General features: G+C 31.9%; 1 protein-coding gene across 1 annotated transcript in view; it reads left to right on the forward strand.

Moving 5' to 3' along the window:
* The window catches only part of nAChRalpha1 (nicotinic acetylcholine receptor alpha1), a 104114-nt gene extending 88718 nt beyond the window's left edge, over nt 1-15396 (forward strand). Inside the window, exons 5-6 of the mRNA XM_088234338.1 lie at nt 14145-15056; nt 15133-15396. Coding sequence (XP_088090464.1) covers nt 14145-15056; nt 15133-15345 — 1125 coding nt within the window. The 3' untranslated portion in view covers nt 15346-15396. The remainder of the gene's footprint in view (nt 1-14144; nt 15057-15132) is intronic.
* Nucleotides 15397-19614: the final 4218 nt, after the last annotated feature.

A 19614-nucleotide genomic window follows, 5' to 3' on the forward strand; every position in this document is an offset into this window, starting at 1 on the left:
AAGCGGCTAGTTCACAATTTTGAAAAAATGATATATTTTGCTAAAAACAGAAAGATCTGTCATACAAAAAACTGGATTAATCAACTCCTGAAAGTTGTGTTGATCAAAAAACCGCCATTTCTCAATTCTCAGAAAACACCCACAGCACTAGAAAAATCTTACGGTACTCTAAAAATCGTTGAAGCTGGTCAAATACATAATTAAATTTTTGTTTGTAGTAAGAAAAAAATATTGTTTATCATTTATTAAATTCAAAAACACTCCAACTGCTGGGTAGATTTGATTTTTCACTTTCCCCTTTTTTTTCAAAGTCTTTATTCACTAAAATATACACATTATTACAATATTAATACATTATAAAGAAAACAAAGTATTAAAATATATTTTGTCACAATACACTATTGAATAATAGTTTGTCATCGGGTGCTCGGACGTTTCAAATAATAATCAAATAAAAAGAGTACACACATAATACTGTATACGTATAAAATAATAAAAATAAAATACAATAATGAACTGATAAAAATAGTTTACAGAAATTAAAAAAAAACTAAAGTAAGAAAATAGAGTAAAATAATACAATTAAAATTAAAGAATAGTATTAACTTGAATATATTTTAAATATGAGAAAAAAATTATACACATATATAAATAGTGTGTGCTTATAAATGTAATCAAAACAAACTAAATTGAAAATTTCAATTCATGTCTACAGAAAAAAAAAAATTAAATTAAAGTACCTATTAAAATTAAAATGTAAAAAATGTAAATAAAATAAGAAAAAATAAAATAAAAGGTTAACCTAAGAAAATAACAAAAATGTATTCAATGAGATATAAAAAAATGTTTTACAAAAATAATAAATCAATATAGGAACGTTTTGTCTACTAACCACTTACGTATAAAAACATAATTTTATTTTTACTATGATTTGTTTTCATGTCAAGTTGCAATATATTAAATATTTTTGGAACAATATAAATCAACGTACGTTGCCCATATTTATTTTTTAATTTTGGTACAACTAGGCCATCAACAGACGTTAATCTTGTTAGATAGCTGTGTTTTAATTTATTTTTATGTATCGAGCTGAACATCTGTTGGATAATAATTTTGCTCCATGAAATACCCTTAACTGATAAAACATTTAATTTATTATACATAAATGGAGTATTATTTCTCTGATTGTATACATAATTGAGTGCAATCAATTTGACAAGTGCATTTTGAACATTTTGTACATATTTAATGTTGGTTGCACAATAATGTCCCCAAGCGGTGATCCCGTATCTTATTATGGATTCTCCCAGAGACAAATATACTAATCTTAGTGTGGAGAGAGGAACTAAAAACTTTAATTTGTGCAGTTGACTTAACTACGGATCTTAGCCGTTTGCATGTTTTCATAACATGAATATTCCACTTAAAAAAGCAATCAATAGTTAAACCTAAATAATCATATTCGTCCACAATGTCTAATTTATCGCATAAGCAAACTCTATCAAAGGTTCTCTTTTTGGTATTTATTAAAAGGTTTGCATCATGGTACCATATTTGTAAGATATTAAAGTCATCTTTCAACATTTCAGTACATTTATATGCAAAACAACTAAAGCAGTATCGTCTGCATATACTAAGTGTTTAACATGTGAACAAATCTCAACTCTACTCCATTTTCAGAAACACTCTTTCAAAATTCTGGTTATTGTTTTTATATTTATTGATTTATTTTATCTAATTTTATTTTGAATCTTGAACTAGGGCACACATCAACATTTTGTAATGTTTTGTTACAATACAATGTTAAAAATTAACACAAAATGGTAATGGTAATATATCAAATCAAATTTAAAATATTTTAAGATACAACGGCACAAATTTCCACCCCAACAATGTTTAATAATAATTTTCAAATAACCACTAGATCACCAATATTTAATGATTACGATAAAATTATAAATAAACTTATCGATTAAACTTTTTGGTTTAGTTTTCCTTTTTATTATTTTGACCAACGAGTGCTTTCTCCTAAGTAGGCATCTTCAAGACTAGTGAATTGTTTACAACGTAAAGCTTTTATACTATTTTTAACATATTTTGGAGATAAGATCAAATAAGTTTTTTAACAGGGGACAGAAAACATAAATATTTACAACTAGTTTGCTAAACAGTTTATTTTGAGGAGTTTTCGGACCAAAATTGGGATACTAAACCAAGAACTTTCATTAGTAAGTTTATTTATTATTTTATTATAATCATTAACGATGGAGCTTTATCAAGAAATATCAACGAAAATCATCAATATTACCAATATTTAAGTTTTAAATTCCTTGTGAAATAAAAGTTTATTTCAAAAATGTTCATCTTTTTTTTTGTGTCTTAATTCCTGGGATTAGCCCAGAAATGTCCCGGGATTGAGTCCCTATCCCAACACATAAACAACATTGGTTCCTAAAGTTGGGATGGATTTTGCCGTTTAATCTTTGATGAATACGGTTAGCATCGAGCCGAATTTACTGTTTCAGGTGTTTTATATGAAATTCGTGGTAAAACGGGAACCCACAACTCCTGTAGGAATGAATATTCTGTTTTGCGTATTGCGGCGTTCCCGGTAAAACAAAATGTCGGCTGGCTTGGATATACGAGTATGTCTCGACTCTTCATGCACTTTTTATTTATTAATAACATCAACTCTGCCGCAAAATAATGAAAAGACGCAGCAGAATATGGTTTAAGTTTTTAGGGAGGTAATGATAAATAATAAAACGCCCTACGTTCAAACAACCGAAAATGTTTATCATATTAAAAAATAAAATAAAATATATATTGATGTATAGGCCGTTACAGCAGCTTTTTTAAAAAAAAGAATAACCCGCTAAGCTTCTATTTTGAGGCTTGTCAGCAGGTGGGATAGAGGGGATATAGAAGGAGGTAATGAAAAATACACTACAACACCCAGACCAATTGAGAAAAAAATCTTTCTGGGATTTTTTCCTTGCAACTGGCGGAAATCGAACCCACGACGCCAGTTTCAGGTTGCAATCAGTATTTTTATAAAAAACAAGATAAATACGGATGTTTTGCCATTGCTAGATTTGAGTTCATATTCGTAAAAACATATGTTAAATTAACTCAATCGAAAGTTTGATATCAATAGAACGTAGTTATGCAGAAAGCGGCCGGCCATAGAAAAATTAAACTGAGATTATGACACTTCACTCATGCCCAAACGCTCAGTCATGGCCAACGCGTATTTAGTCGTTTTTTAACCGTCAGCTAGTTTTGATGTGAGATTGATATTTCATTTGAAACCCAAATGCCTGATTGTTTGTGAAACCGTGTAAAAACGGTTCGAATAAAATGAAAAAAGATGGTGAAAAAACTTTATGTTGATAAATAAGAACCTAGATGCTTTTTTATGATTAAATTCTCAATCTAAAAATAATGTAGTATATTCAAATAATGAAAATAAGTAGGTATTTAAGTATCTGTAAATGTTTGAATTGCAAAACATGAAATTATTCATTTTCAAATATTAAATTGTTTTTACAAATATCAAGCTCTTCTCTTTTCACTTATGGGTGCACTTTATTTAGGAATGCGATTTTCAAAAATGTATCGAATGTCATTTTATATTATTTTAGTGTTACCGAAAATCCCGTAAAATAAAATAAATGAGCAGTTATAAAGGGAAATAATCTGATTGAGATCCGTGAAAGCGAATGTTGTTTGTAAAGTTTCAAAAATAAATAGTTGCGAAAGTTTTTACGGTCAGAGTTTCTTTTTTGGGTGATACCGTGTGTGTTGGATTTGTTCCGACATTTCGGCTACCATTGCAGGAGCCATATTCGGAGTAAACTGAAGGTTTACATCGACATCTTATTTTTAAGAAAAATCGCAGTCTGACTTTTCTTCAGACAACCGTATTTTATTATTTTCTCCCTGGATTATGGCACTAAGGGAATGATTTTTTTACACACTGAATATTTATTATTGGCGTGTTACGATAGTTTTGCTTATTTAACAAATTGTTTCTTATGGAAGCTAGGACCATCCAAAAACCCATTAAGGAGCCCAGCATTTTCTACCATCTTTGGACTTACGTTTTGACACAGAAAATTTTATTTTGATGCTATTTCTAAAAAAAACAACCTAATGGGTTCAGTTTTAGAGTGCGGAAAATAAAACAGCGAAACGTCGATTTTGTTGATTTTATTTAAGCATGGTTAGTCCAACGTGCAGTTATTTCTTTCGCATAGTATTGGGGTGGCATTTGAAAGAGTGTGACAGAAAAACAATGTTTGAATACCTAAATAGGTGCGTAAATTTTCACAGTTACAGTCATCAAAACGTATCTTTTTAAACATAGAAATCACAGTACGAATAACAAGAGGCAATTGAAATACACAAATACCCTAATAATATAAACAAGGACGACGGGCTGAAATTAAACTCAACACGCTTCCCGGCACTACACACTACAAAAATAACCGGAATGTGCTGACTGCAACATGGTGCAAATTACTTGTACGTAATCAAATGTTTTTTCTACACAGTTTCTCTTACGACTCCTGCAATGGTAGCGGAAACACCGGAACAAATCCAACTTGCAGGAGATCACCCGAAAAACATTTATATACCTATTCATGTAACTTAGTAGACATTATAATAATAAATATGTACATCTCCCCTCCCCCCCTTATCCTCTCTTCAAGCATTCTTGTCCTTATCCCGCCCAATTTACAGTAACTTAATGTTCTTATAATAAATACTTAAAAAATCTTTGTTTATTGAAATATATGAAAATAACATTTTTATATGTATAAATTGTATGTATTTATTTAATATGTAATATATTTTGTTTACTTATTTTGTATACTATGTGGAAATCTGTTATTAGTTCTGATTTTATACACTTTATCTGTTTGTTTACTAAAAATATGTATGTAGAACTGTTGATTTCCCTAATAAAATAAAAATAAAATTCATCAAAATTGTTTGGCACTGCGGGGCAAAAATCTTGCTACTGAAGAGTATTATGCTTAAAGCTTCTTAGCCTGATATGTTGTCCCGTTTTAAAGCTTTAAACGTGTTTTTATTTTAGTCGAACAAAAATTAATTCTAAATTGAGTTTAAATTACAAATTACTTTATTTTTTAATCGAATTTCCAATGTTAATTTTCTGTAATATTTCTTTCTTCTACAGCGGAATATTTCTATAAAACTACCTTATGCGTTGTTTTTTATTATTTCCTTTACGAACGTGTTAAAAATATGGCGTCGGGTTCTAACGACCGGGAGATGAGGTTTTAATGAAATGCAAAACAAAACAAAGTCCTCCTTGAGAATAATTTTCTAGGACAAAATGGCGGCCAGCAATGGCGGGTGACTGTACCGAATAGGATTACCTCCTGCCTTTATAGTCTGGTAGTTCTGTTTAAGACTGACTGTTATTGTTCTGGTGTACGAGTGTACTGGACTACATTGTACTCCGATTCAAATACTATTGGACGGACTGATTATGCCTTGTTTCCCGGATTTTTTTTTCTGAAATCGATACAAATTCTCTCTAAACTATGAAGAAAATGCTAGACCCTAAATTCCAAATAATAATTTAATTTTCACATAACTGTGTTAAACAACATTTTGTCTGCCTCTTGATGTAACGAACAGCGCATTTGCCTACAATGCAAAGGGTCTCGGGTCCAATTCACGTCATTGTTGATATGAAATATTTAATTGAAATTGTGTTTCCATACCAGAATATTTCACAGTCCCTGGACTGGTACCTGAAGCTTAAAACTAATCATATTTCAATAAACATCTGTACAACACGCTTAGAAGTATATCAATCTGTGCAATATCTCACAGAAGTCTCATATTTGTATACTGTACATCCGAAGACGGCAGATAAAAGTAAGCGCTTTTACGCGTTTTTGGGTGGTCCTAGCTCCTACAAAAAATCATTTATAGAAAAAACTAAACAATATAGACACGCCAATGGTAAATATATATATTGTGTAAAAAAATACACTGCTCAGATGCTTTAATCCTGGGAGAAAATACTAAAATACGTTTCTATGAAGAAAAGTCAGAAAGTGTTTACTCATAAGTATTATTACTCTTCTTTTATGTCAATCACAAATTACAAAGAACTTTAACTAATAATTTTAATTGATTGAATTGAATATTTTCAACTTTATCTGATATGAATACGAGTATCAATAGTTTAATTAAAAATTTTAATTACTAAATCATTAAATATTGAAAAATAAAATAATATAGGAGTAAAATTTCAAGAATGTTAACTAATAAAATCATACTTAGCAAATCGGAAGCAGTATACATATGTAAATGAAAAAAAAAATCCTTATACAAACAGTAAATTTTGGAGTACAACAAGATCTTTTTGAGTCCAATATTATATATTTTATATATTATTGATTTATCACCGTACAATTTTAAAGGAAAAATTATAATGTATATTGACGACATTGGACAATTCTATAAAAATCAAACAGACGTGTTAACAAACAATGACATAAATGAAAACCTTACTAAAAACTAAATGGACAAACACAACTTCAATTACACTTAATGAAAAAAAATGCAATATTATCCATTTTAAATCTAGAAAAAAATGACGTAAAACGTATTTTTATTTCATTTATTTGTTTATATTTTTCTCCTACAAATTATAATTATTAATAAAAATAATGTGTCCACATTGGGGTTACCCGTGCCGAGTACACTTAACAATATACTTTTTTGAAATGTTTTTACATTAGAGAATAAACAAAGAAGACTTACTTAATAAACAGTGATAATAACAAAATATTCACAGTTTTAAAAACTAGGTATATATGTACATCTGTATTATTTATATTGCAAAATGCACAATGAAAATAACAAAAACCTAACCTAAGCTATACACTTGTGGAGCGGTTGATTCAATATTGGTTTGGGCGAATGAGACAATCCATTTTACGTCTACCTAGCTCCACAATCCATTTTTTTAGCCTTTTTAAACATTCTCTCGTTACTAATTGTTTTAATAGACAGTGAAAGTAGGTTACAGATTTTAATTGAATAATACTCAAAATCCCTTTGTCCGAAAGTGGTATTAGTTTGTATTTGTTTAAGTTGTCTTTGTGTTGAGGATCTAGTGATTATATTATATGCTCACATAAATGATGAACAACTAACTGAAATTTAACATGTTAATCATTTAAAACTAACAATAGATAGACAATATACATGGAAAATTCATATGAGCAATTAATAATGTGGTGACATTCTCGAGTCTTTTTTTAAAAATCAAAAATTTTGCTCCAAAAACGGAAAAAAATTCTAAAGTATGAAGCCAATGTAAAAACTAAAATATTTCATATGCAACTCCTATGAGGAACAGGATATCAAAATGACACAAACAGACTACAAAGACATTAAAATAAAATATTAAAGTTAGTATATGACCTTCCCTATTTAACAGCAACTTGAGAACTTTTTGAACAAACTAGGGAATTAAATATTACTGAACTCTTTCAACTAGAATAATTAAAATTCATCCATAAATTAGCCACTAATGTAATTCTAGACGAAGAACTAAAACTTGTGAAAAATTATTGTAAACATGGACCTAATACGAGAATATCAGAAAAATATCATAAATAACTTTATAAAACAAGACAAGGACAGTCGAGACTAATAAACCAGGGACTGAAATTATACAATAAACAACCAGACAAAACTAAACAAAAGACTAAGACAAACTTTTCAAAAGATGTATAAAATATTATTTTGAACAACAGAGTATGAACAAAAAATGTATTTATAATTTTTGTAAAATGAATGTAATAATCCGTAAGGGATAATAAATAAATTTTCAAATAAAAAAATGAAAAATAAAACGTCAACTTTCGTTAATAATTTTATTTTATTAACAATAAAAATAAATACTTTCATACGCTTATTGGAGGAACACGTTTGTTTGAATTGCCCTGTATCGGTCTTTTAGATAAAGTTTTAAATACAATTATTGACAATATTTTTCACTTCGTAATACAAATTAAATAATGTCGAGTTATTGAGAGCCTTACAGTATTGTATACAAACAATCAAACTTGCTTTCCAAACGAACATTTGAGTTTTGTTGTTCTTATAAATGAAAAAACTTTTCACCGCCCGGCCCAAACCAAAATAAATCCAAGAAAAAATACCTTTGTTCTGTTTTACCGGTGTAATTATGTTTCTATGAATTAATTTGCTAGCAGCGTGGAAAACACAAAATCAAATCAAAAGTTTAATATTGTATGTAAAGCAAAAGAAATGAAAAACAAATTTACTAATCCTACATATTATTATTTTAATATGATTGATTGTGTCTGTCATGTACGAACCATTTTCAAACGTATTGTGCCAATCTTCTCGGTCCGGCAAAACAAAGGTGGCTGGATACTTTTTTTTTATTTTCTATTTTGGTTTTATTTATTTAGATTCTACTCGCGGATGAAAATTTTGCTAAAAAAAATCGAGTGGAGATTAGTCGGTCTCATGGTGTATTGTTTCGTGTGTTTACCTACAGATTGATAAATGAAATAATTTAAAAAATATTATGAATAAATGTATCTTATGTTATTTATTGAGCTGTGCTATGTTGAACGTTCGACTAAATTGGCGGATAGAAATTTGAGCTCTATTATTTAAATAAATTGGATAAATTTTCGTCTGTTACAATTCGACCTTTAACGCTTGGGTTGAATTGATCCGAAACTAAAGGATTACACATGCATCCTAATGCGCTGTCTCTCTCAGTAATTCATTAATTATTTTACACCGGACTGGTGCGACAAAGACAATGTCCTACAAAATTGGAGGTCTTTTTTGTTTCTTATGTAATTTATCAACTGTCGACGCGTATACACACAGAACGCACTTTCAAATATTTCAGGTCATAATTATACGCCCGGTTAAAATTCAATTGGGATTTACTGTGATTGCCCGTTAATTTTGTGTTAGTTTTTTATGACTCTATGATCTGTAAAAATATGGTGACCTGTGGTCATATTTGAACACAAAAACTATTTGACTTTGTAAGTGCTGAAAATACAGAAATCAATGATACAAGGAATGTTTGTTATATAAAATAGAATTATGCGTGGTCTTTATTTTCTTTATTTGTTCCACAAACGGTTGATTTCTGCTCAACAATCTTGAATTTTTTCCTTTATTTTTCTTTCTTAACTTCAATGGCAATACGGAGAGTTCCGAATTCCAGTAAGATCACAATAGTTTACATAAATTTTTTGTTTGATCGTAATTTTAAGATTGACGATAAAGTAATTACTACTACAACAACAACAACAACAACAAACCATCACGCCGTTTCTCCGTAGGGGTAGGCAGAGAGGATAGAACGCCATAACACTCTATCTTGGCATACAGACCTCGCTTCCTCTACATTTATACATCTTCTCATACTCGCACGCCGATTATTTCTATTTTTGAAATGTCCATCTTCAAGTATTTGATGGACTTGATCGCGCCGTGTCTTTCTCGGTCTTCCTCGTTTTCTGCATCCTACAACATTCGCATCGTAGATCCTTTTACCCGTTCTTTCACTGTCCATTCGCTCTACATGTCCAAACCAACGCAGCACCCCTTTCTTGATTCTGTCAATAATGCATGTCTCAGCCTTACACACTTCACGGATCTCGACATTTGTGCACCTATCATACATCGTTTTACCACACATTCGCCTGAGGGATCGCATTTCGACAGCATTTAACCTACTTTCATCATTATTTTCCATGCTTCGCTCCCATACATTAGAGTTGGAACTAAAACTCCGTTGTGAACTGCTAGTTTAGCCTCCTGCGATAAACATTTGTTTGCCAAAGTAGATTTTAGTGCACCGTTCACCCTGTTCCCGGCACTCACCCTCCTTTCAATATCTTTCTCGGCCTTTCCGTCCCTAGTAAACATACTTCTCAGGTACACAAATTCTTCTACCTGATTCAGAATATCTCCGTTTACGCTGATCTCACATTTATTTATATTTTCATCCCTTACAAAAACCATCACTTTCAATTTATCATTTTATCAACATTCATAAGCAAATCGCTTTTCTTGCATACATCGTAGACTTTTGTTATTAAGAATTGAAGGTCTTCTTTGCTGCTAGCAAGAAGCACGGCATCATCCGCATACAGAAGACAGTTAACAGTTATACCACTCATTTTTGCTCCCATACAAAAATTTCCAAGAAAAAATATAAAAATATTCTGGAAAGCAGTTAAAAAAAATTACTACTAATGTTAAAAAGTAATACTAAATTTGAGCAGAAAATACTTTTTTTTTTTTTTTTCTTTATTGTTAAATGATCCATTTAATAAAACAAAAACTATGATTTTTTTTTAAAAATGACATAATTTTAATTCATGAACTTTAAAAACAACCGGAAATCACTATTTACCAATACTTACCAATTAACATACGCATAATGTACGACCAAGGGATGATTATTTATTTATTTTATTTTATTTCATCGATAAGCCGACCGACATTTATAAATTTATACTACTACTACTACTACCATCACGCCATTTCCCCGTAAAGGTAAGCAGAGAGAATGGACCACCACACACGTCTATCCTGGCATATATTTCTAGCTTCTTCCACATACATACATCTTGTCATACATGCCCTTCGGTTCTGTCTGCTTTTGACAGAACCAGACTTAAGATTTAGGTTTATCTGATTATGCCACGTCTTTCTTTGTTGGTAGTTATAAAATATCATGAAACTATTATATTCTATATTATGTATCTTTTTTGGGTGATACCGTGTATGTTGGATTTGATCCTATACACGGTATCACCCAAAAAAGATACATAATATTGATAACAGTGACCGTGAAAACCTTCGCACCTATTTATTATATTCTAGTACAATATACATAAATCCTTACTTCCATACTAATATATTATAAATGCGAAAGTGTTTTCGTTTGTTAATTCGTGTTTTCTTCACATCTCGACGGAGCGACTGATTGTCATTTTTTTATTAATACACGGTTTCTTACATGACGTGAGCTATAAAAATACTCGTATTTAACAGATTACATTTAAGATTTTATTAACCTAAATTCACAGTTAAATGTATAGGCAAAGATAAGCGTCCGCGGAACATTTCTAATTTACTTGAACAGGGCGATCTGTATTGAAATGAGATTTTCCTTCGAGCTCATTTCCTTGCATGTGATGAACTTTCCTTTTAACACCAGCAATACGAATCTGAACGCTCCTAAGGGGGTAGAGCGGGTAAATTACGCGCTAGCAACATGTTATCTACCCCTGAGAGAGCGCTCGGAGTCGCACTGAAGCCCTACACTTGAAGCGTTGACTGATCACATTAGTTTCATGCAACAAATGATCAAATTACGCTGTGTTTGGTTCACCAATGCAGTGTCCTATGCTCTACTACCGTGTACGGCAAAAAGGGGTGATGATTTTCATATATTCAAGGACCAAATTAGTATTTTAAGCACATTCAAGCGCTAACATTCTGTCAAAAGGAATGAAAAACCCCGAGTATGAAAGCTCGCTGTGATAAGTGGGGAGGTTTACATACAACAAAAAGCACTCACACCCTTTTTATGAGTTGTATTGTTTTATATTTTTACCATTTCGCCAGAGATTAATAAGGGCTCGGTACTCGGTGTACAATGGGTCACTGTTTCACTCCGCGTGTATTTCGGTCTGTTTTATTCTTTTGAAGGTAAAACGCGATAAGCCTAGCACGCATCGGGACTTTTGCGCGTTTAAAAAATATGACATTATTGTTTTGAAACCGCTAATCTTATAGAACTCGCTAAATATATTAAATTAACAAGTCTACCGTGCGCTTATTTATTCTTTCAAAGCTCTAAGCCGGAAAGCAAAAAAAGCGAGCATTTTTTTTTGTATTTAATTATTTTTTTACACAATGTTTCATAGACCTTTTTTTTATTTTATTTTTTTTATTTAAGTGATGTTTCCCTATCATATGTTGTTTGTGTAGGTACCCATGTTTTATATTATTAATATGTAAAATACTTATGGGAGTAAAATTTTTTTTTAATTTATTTATTTACGGTTCCATGAACCTTTTCAAAAATTACAATAAAACCATTAAAAAAAAATACAACATAAAATAGCATAATATTAAAAAAGAACAAAAACATCGAGAAAACCACACAATTAAAAACAGTTTTTGTATAAAAAAAAAATACACCTTTAATTAATATAAATATTTACTTATATAAAAGAAAGATAAATTAAAGAAAATAGCAGTTTTGAAAAAGAGAAAGATAGGAAGAAAAAAAAGAAAAAGAAAGTTAAAAAGTTTACTTCATGGTTTATATAAATATTAATACTACACCATAATAAATTTCAAAAATAATTGTACGTACAAGAGTAAAGATTTAAAACAAAAGTGAAGAACTAATCATTATTTGAATCTTTAATTGTTAATTATTTTTCAAAACACAGGACATGATCATCTGCGGCTTGGTACAAAATAAATCTAAATCATCACTGTATTGATTTGCAAGTCGCTGCATACGAATAATTGGTGAATTCAATGAATAATTAATTAATAATAAATTGATTGAATAATGTTTTACTCTGCCATTTGACTATATCGGTCTAATAGATATTATGTTTATTATTAAAATTGCAAAGTGCCAGTTTAATTTCTCAGGGTAACTTAAATATTAATTTGTCTTGATTCTGCGGCGACAGAAACCCTGACCTTCCCGAAGGGTTGCGACAACATTTATTAAGGGAGATAAGCAAACCAAATTGAACCCCATCTTATACCGACGTCTTTTTCAGGGCCGGGAGAGAATAATCGTAATACACTTCCCATTAAATTTTGTTCTCAATCCCAGAAAGCTTGGACATTTCTCATCCTGGCAATTTGCATAATCGCAATACGCGAGAACGATGAAGGAGACCAAAGAACAATCTACGATTAGTCAAAAGTTAATCTAAGGGTTTAATTACACCAGCCAAGTATAACAATGAAGTTTTCGTTTTATGGTGAAACTTCGGTTCGGCGGAAGTTCGGCTTCCGCATATCCAGTAGGCCGTTTAATATTATCGGGGTATGATTTTATAAGTCATTTAACCGACGCAATTTTTATTTAAAAGTTGCCATAGTTTCTTTTTTTAGATGTATCCAAGTAGATCATTTTTAAACTTGTACTGGATGTCCACAGAAGGAGTTGACATTTAAAAAAATAATGAAAAAGGATTTTTTTGGTTAATTCAGAAAAAAAAAGTTTGTGATATTACAACTAAATAAAAATATTTATACTTATATTTACATTTACGTTTCCTATTGCGTAAAATAAAAAACAATGATTTTTTTGTACTAAATGGAAAGAAATGTTTGGCAATAATGTGTATATTTTATTTTAAATTAATGTATTTTTAATATAAAATATAAATAACAAAAAAAAAATTCGGCGTTTTCATCAGTGCTACACAAAAAAAACGATGAACACATTTGACTTCTGTCCTAAATATGTTTTATTCCTAACTGCACTTTTTATTTCCTTTGTTAATTTCATCGAAGAAAAATATTTCTCTGTAATCAGAATGATGTGCTGCAGTTGTTTGAATTTTGCAATTAAGATGTTGCTAGTTGTTCTAGGTCTCATATTTACGTTTTGTTACGTTAAAACATTTCGATTTCTGTTGTCTTTGGATTTGAAGTAAATAATTATTTTTAAATTATGATTTTACATCTCAAACTAATTACAATCGTCTTATAAAATCAAAATGTTTCATCAGTAATTGAGAATATTATCTAATAGGTAATATAGAAGTCAAGGCATTAACAGAGCTCATGACGTGTTATCAGCCGGTTTAACTGACCGTTTTACACAATGCATAACATTCGCCATTCTACTTATGTTTTCACATCTGTATTCATTCAATTCTTCCATCTGTTGGTATTTGTAAAAAAATCATTATCATCAAGCACTGATCCACATCTTATAAAATGTTTGAATTGAAACTTGTGGCACAATAATATTTCGTTGATCATTTCTACGAATGCATTTTGCTCGTTTTCTAATAATTTTGTTTGGTCAACAGGTGGATCTCAGACACATACAACAGTCGCCAGATTCAGACATCATAGAGCTAGGAATCGATCTCCAAGACTACTACATCTCCGTAGAATGGGATATCATGCGAGTGCCGGCTGTGAGAAACGAGAAGTTCTACTCGTGTTGTGAAGAGCCTTATCCCGATATAATTTTCAACCTCACCATCAGAAGGAAGACGCTCTTCTACACCGTCAACCTCATTATTCCCTGTGTCGGAATATCCTTCCTATCTGTCCTAGTGTTCTACCTTCCGAGCGATTCGGGAGAGAAGATCTCGCTGTGTATCTCCATTCTCCTGTCGCTCACCGTGTTCTTCCTGTTGCTGGCGGAGATTATTCCGCCGACTTCTCTGACTGTTCCCCTTCTCGGGAAGTACCTGCTGTTCACCATGATGCTCGTTACGTTATCTGTCGTGGTGACTATCGCCGTCCTGAACGTGAACTTCAGATCGCCGGTCACGCACAAAATGGCGCCGTGGGTGCGAAGACTATTTTTAGAACTATTACCTACCGCTCTCTGTATAAGAAGGCCCGCCAAACAAGAGCCTAACCAAGACGAGGAAGATAAAGGACTCACGGAAGTGTTCAGTGTACCGCCCGAGGCGGATAAGTTTGTCGCTTACGGGGGAAAACGGTTCAGCGGGGATTACGACATACCGGCCTTGCCCGCGTCGAGGTTCGAGACATCCTCGCCCACGGGCCCGAGGTTCGGGGAGCCGCCGCTGCCTCTGCCGGGCGCTGACGACGATCTGTTCAGCGCCGGCGGAGTCAGCCCGTGCGACGACGGCGGGGACGTCAGCCCCGCCTTCGACAAGCCCTACCTGCGAGAAATGGAGAAAACGATCGAGGGGTCGCGATTTATCGCGCAACACGTGAAGAATAAAGACTCCTTCGAAAGTGTGAGTATTTTTTATCGTTTTTTTGTATTTCGACAGTTTGCGCTTCGATGTGTAATTTGGCTGTATTCTTTGACAGGTTGAAGAAGACTGGAAGTATGTAGCGATGGTGCTCGACCGCATGTTCCTGTACATCTTTACGTTCGTGTGCTTGCTAGGCACGGCCCTCATCATCTTCCGCGCGCCTTCGCTGTACGATACCACCAAACCCATAGACATCCTCTACTCCAAGATCGCCAAGAAGAAGATCGAGCTGCTGAAGATGGGTTCGATACCCGACCCGGCCCTCTGAAATTCGTCTCTCGTCTTCGGCGGGAACTCGCCGCCGAAGACGTTCTGGGAGCTGATTGTGATGTGGTGGGACGGGTGATAAGCGCAGCGGGGCCGGTGTTCCTGTCAGCAACAGTAGCCGGGCGCGGCGGCCGGGCGGGGCGGGGCCTGGGGCAGCCCCCGCACTCCGCCCCTCGCGCTCCGCCCCGCGCCCGCCCGAGCGGTGGATTTTGTACTACACGACTGAAAAAGGTCACCGACGTCGCGAATCTCCGGATGTATATGAAATTTGTGCATAAAATTGTTATTCGTGTTTTATATAAATGTGCTGTATTTAATATTAAAATGAATGTAACAAATTTTTGCGACTTGAATTGATGTTTTGTTTTCGTATAAAGTAAGAACTCTATTGAATGACATTATATTGAATTTCGTTTATAATAAATGTATGTAATCTGTTCAAATTTACATTAAAAATAGCGTTCAACGTGCGTGCGAATATATACAGTGGGCGGTTTTTTTATTCCTCGGTAAGACTGTTAAAAGTATTCTTTAGAAGTGATTTAGCCAACGGTTAAAACGATTGATCACCAGTTCTCAGGTGGAACCTTTTTTACAATAACCCACGTATGGATATCGATAAGTGACGGTTGTATCATACTGTTTCGTTAGTCGAATCTCGATGGGATTCATTCAATTAGAATTAGTAATGACAACTGGACTATGAAATTTTTATATGAAATATTAACAATATGCTCAAATAGTGGATTTTCAATCAATTTTAGGTTTATATTGTACAAAATGCAATAGTTTATAAACATAGACAATTATTTAGTATTTTTACAAAAAAAAAAAAACACTTTTTTAAATTTTCAGTCACCTGAATTGAAAATTTCTTTTAAATACGATTTCCATATTTTGCAAGTCTAATTTTGTTAGTCGGCTTTTTAAATTTGATCGAGTATTTTCATTACTTCAGTAATATTTTCTACTACAAAAACTTTTAAATAATGTGTTTTATGCGGTTGACTTTTCTTAGCGCTACAGAAATGTCAATTGTCAATAAACGTCGATGCAACAAATAAAATTTAATATTTTTTTACTTATACAGAAATTCGATGCTCAGTAAATCACAGAACACAAACTTATTTTGTACCGAGTTTTCTTTAGTTGTGTAAAACTATTTTAGTGCTGTATGAGTTTGTTTGTGAAACTTTTCTACTAAGTACTATTTCTCTAAGGTAACGATAAAACAACATAAAATAATGAGCCGCGGTATTCAATGAAATCTGTAATTCTTGGTGGTAGTAAACATATAACAGTGGAAATAATTACATTAAGATATTTTATATCATAAAATGAAAGCTGTACAATCATTGCACTTCAAATATTTAATTAATCTTCTCACAAAATCATATATACGAACACGTAACAATACACTAAAGTAATCACTTATCACCATAGTTTTTGTACTAACCCTAATATCGAGTATCACATGTAGGTTACAAAATATTCCAGCGTTCATGATCACATCTATTTGTTCATCACAAAATTAGAATAAATTCCAAAGGTAAGCATTTTTAAATAGACCATAGCTATGAACTAGGCTGAATGATTTCTGATCAGTACTTTGACTGTTGAAAATATTCAGCTGTCCTTATTCATCGCGTAAGGATATTTTGGAGGTGGTTCGAGTCGCGTCTGGAATCCCGAAAGTCCTCAGTTAGGCCTCAAATACTGATGAAGTATTGCGTGATGGCTCATCTCAATATTTCTAGTTTCTGACTTAATCAGGAGACTTCCTCGAATCTCGTTCGCGTCTCGTTTTAATACCTTAACAAATCGACAATGGTTAATTATACTTTGAATGTAGTGTACGACGTCGGTACAGGCACATTAAAATACGTATTAAGTTCAAAGTATTATTTTTACAGTAACTAAATCGTAATATACTATACATAGATATCGTATTGATAGTGTATTATACACATATTCGCCTAAAACGACTTTTGGTGGTACTAATTATAGGTCTTGTACGATATATACTATTGTTGTTGATAAATAAATTATAAATTTAGTAAACACTAACTATCCATTACTAATTGGTACAATGTATATACCCGTGTGTTACGTAAGCAGGGGTGACCCATGTAGTACTGGAATATGTGTTTTAATTAAATGATGTTATTTAATATGGTGATTCCGATATAGCAGACGATAGAGTTCCTTCATTTGATGAGCGAAATTCGTAAATTAGGTAGACATCTTGTCATTGTATGATGTACAGTCGTCGGTGATGTAATCGAGAATTTAATACAAATCCCGTTTCTTTCAAAACTGACAGTTGAATCTCGTTATCAAGTGAAGTTTTCGACTAATCCACATAAAACGTTGGAGTAATATCAATGAGTAACTTAATAAATAATTGAAAATACTTAAATATTTTTCCACAAAATTAAATAGTCCTCGGCACTTAGTGTATTATTTTATACGATATTTAAATCACGGTTAGTGATACGTCACGTTTAAATATGGAACGCCTGCAACCATTAATTAATCACGTCAACTTGTAGGAATTTGTAGAAGTTTCATGGTCGACACACCAGCTAACGTCAGATTTCAAAATAACTGCCAAAAATTTAGCCACTAAATGATAAAAAAGTATGTGTAATTATTTTAGATTTATTAAAGCTAAGGCTGTTTTCGTACTCAATTACACGTGATTGATGCTAACTAAGCACTCTCCAAATTATTTATAATATAACGAATTTAATAAAACCACATTTGTAAACAGATTAATTTGTCTTCATCCCTAACTGATGTAAAATTTCTGGTCAAAACCGAGTTTTGTGCACTTTTAGTTTCGATTATAATATCATCATCGTAGGCACAGGGTTGTTTCAAAGGCTGCGATTGAAAGGTGTTTAATGTAGAAAATACTATAATTAACACGTTTCTCACCTTAAATCTGATAAATGTAAATATATTAAAATATCTTACAGCTTGCGAACACAATTTAATTTATCTAATGTATTTAATTGTGTTAGTTGATAAATTTCAATGTTTGGAAATACAAAAAGTGGAAATAGTTCAACATTTAACCATCACTGTAATGAGATGATTTAATCATCGTATCTGATTTTATAAATTGATAATCAACTGATCAAAATAAATAAATACGTTTGTGGTATAAATTTCAGAGTTGAGTGGCTGTGTAAACATCACAAACAAATAAGTTGATTGAATTTACATACATCTTTGTGTGTGAATAAAGAGTTTTTTTCTATGAACACACTTGGTGAAAGGTTTTCTTTGAATCAAAGTATATTAGATCCTTTTATCCTAAGAGATAATACAATTCGGTTGTGTCATAATGATTTAAAGCAATCAATTCTAGCAAACATATAAATATATCTTAAACTATACATATTATGTCTGTTTGTGTCTGTGTGTTCAATGTTGCCATACAACGAAATTGTGTAGCTAGAGCGTCAATATGTTAAAAGTTATCATAACTCGCTTCTTTATTTTATTACAATTTGAAACAAAATCGCCAAGTTAAACTATATTTTTGTTTTGGGTTTCTGGACACACATTTAACCTTTAGCAACATTCAGTACACACCATTTAGTAAATTGTACTAAAAATAATTTTATTTTTTGTTCTTAAGAACTTCGAAATTAGAATTTTCGATGAAAAAAAGATTTTTCAAACAAAATGACAAATCAAACGTCTTCCTAATAAGTAAAAACTTTTTCAGGGAATATTGTCAGCCAGTACTTCAGACTGATACTGTTGAGAGTGCTTTAACCTTCCTACCTATCTTCCTAACCATTTTTATATGTTTTTGGAGCATTCTGAAAGTGATTTTCGACTCTCTTGACATCATCCCTCGCTTTTCATAAACAATCATACGCTAACAATTAAAATCGAGAAACCAAAATTACTTTTATCTACTTTACTTATTCTTCTTCCACCAGTTTTATAAACTTTATGCGTATTTTATTAATTTCTTTAATTACTTCAAACTATGAAAACTAGAGTTAATGCTTTATTAACTTGTTAATTATTTCCTGTATATATTTATTCAATTTATTGCAATGATATTTTATTTTTCAACCTTGTTTCACATTCTTAAAAATATAATTTTGATAATTGCTGATTTATATGTCTGTGGTTATGATTATTGAATTAAGCCTGAAATCAGCAGGGATAATTTCGTTTGAGTTGATGTGAACCCCTAATCAGCATAACTTCAAATTTCCTTCACTCATCTATTATATTGATCTGC

This window comes from Micrasema longulum, unplaced genomic scaffold, assembly GCF_059751315.1.
Source record: "Micrasema longulum isolate JH-2025_06_02 unplaced genomic scaffold, ASM5975131v1 h1tg001229l, whole genome shotgun sequence".
In the NCBI taxonomy this organism is placed as follows: Eukaryota; Metazoa; Arthropoda; class Insecta; order Trichoptera; family Brachycentridae; genus Micrasema; species Micrasema longulum.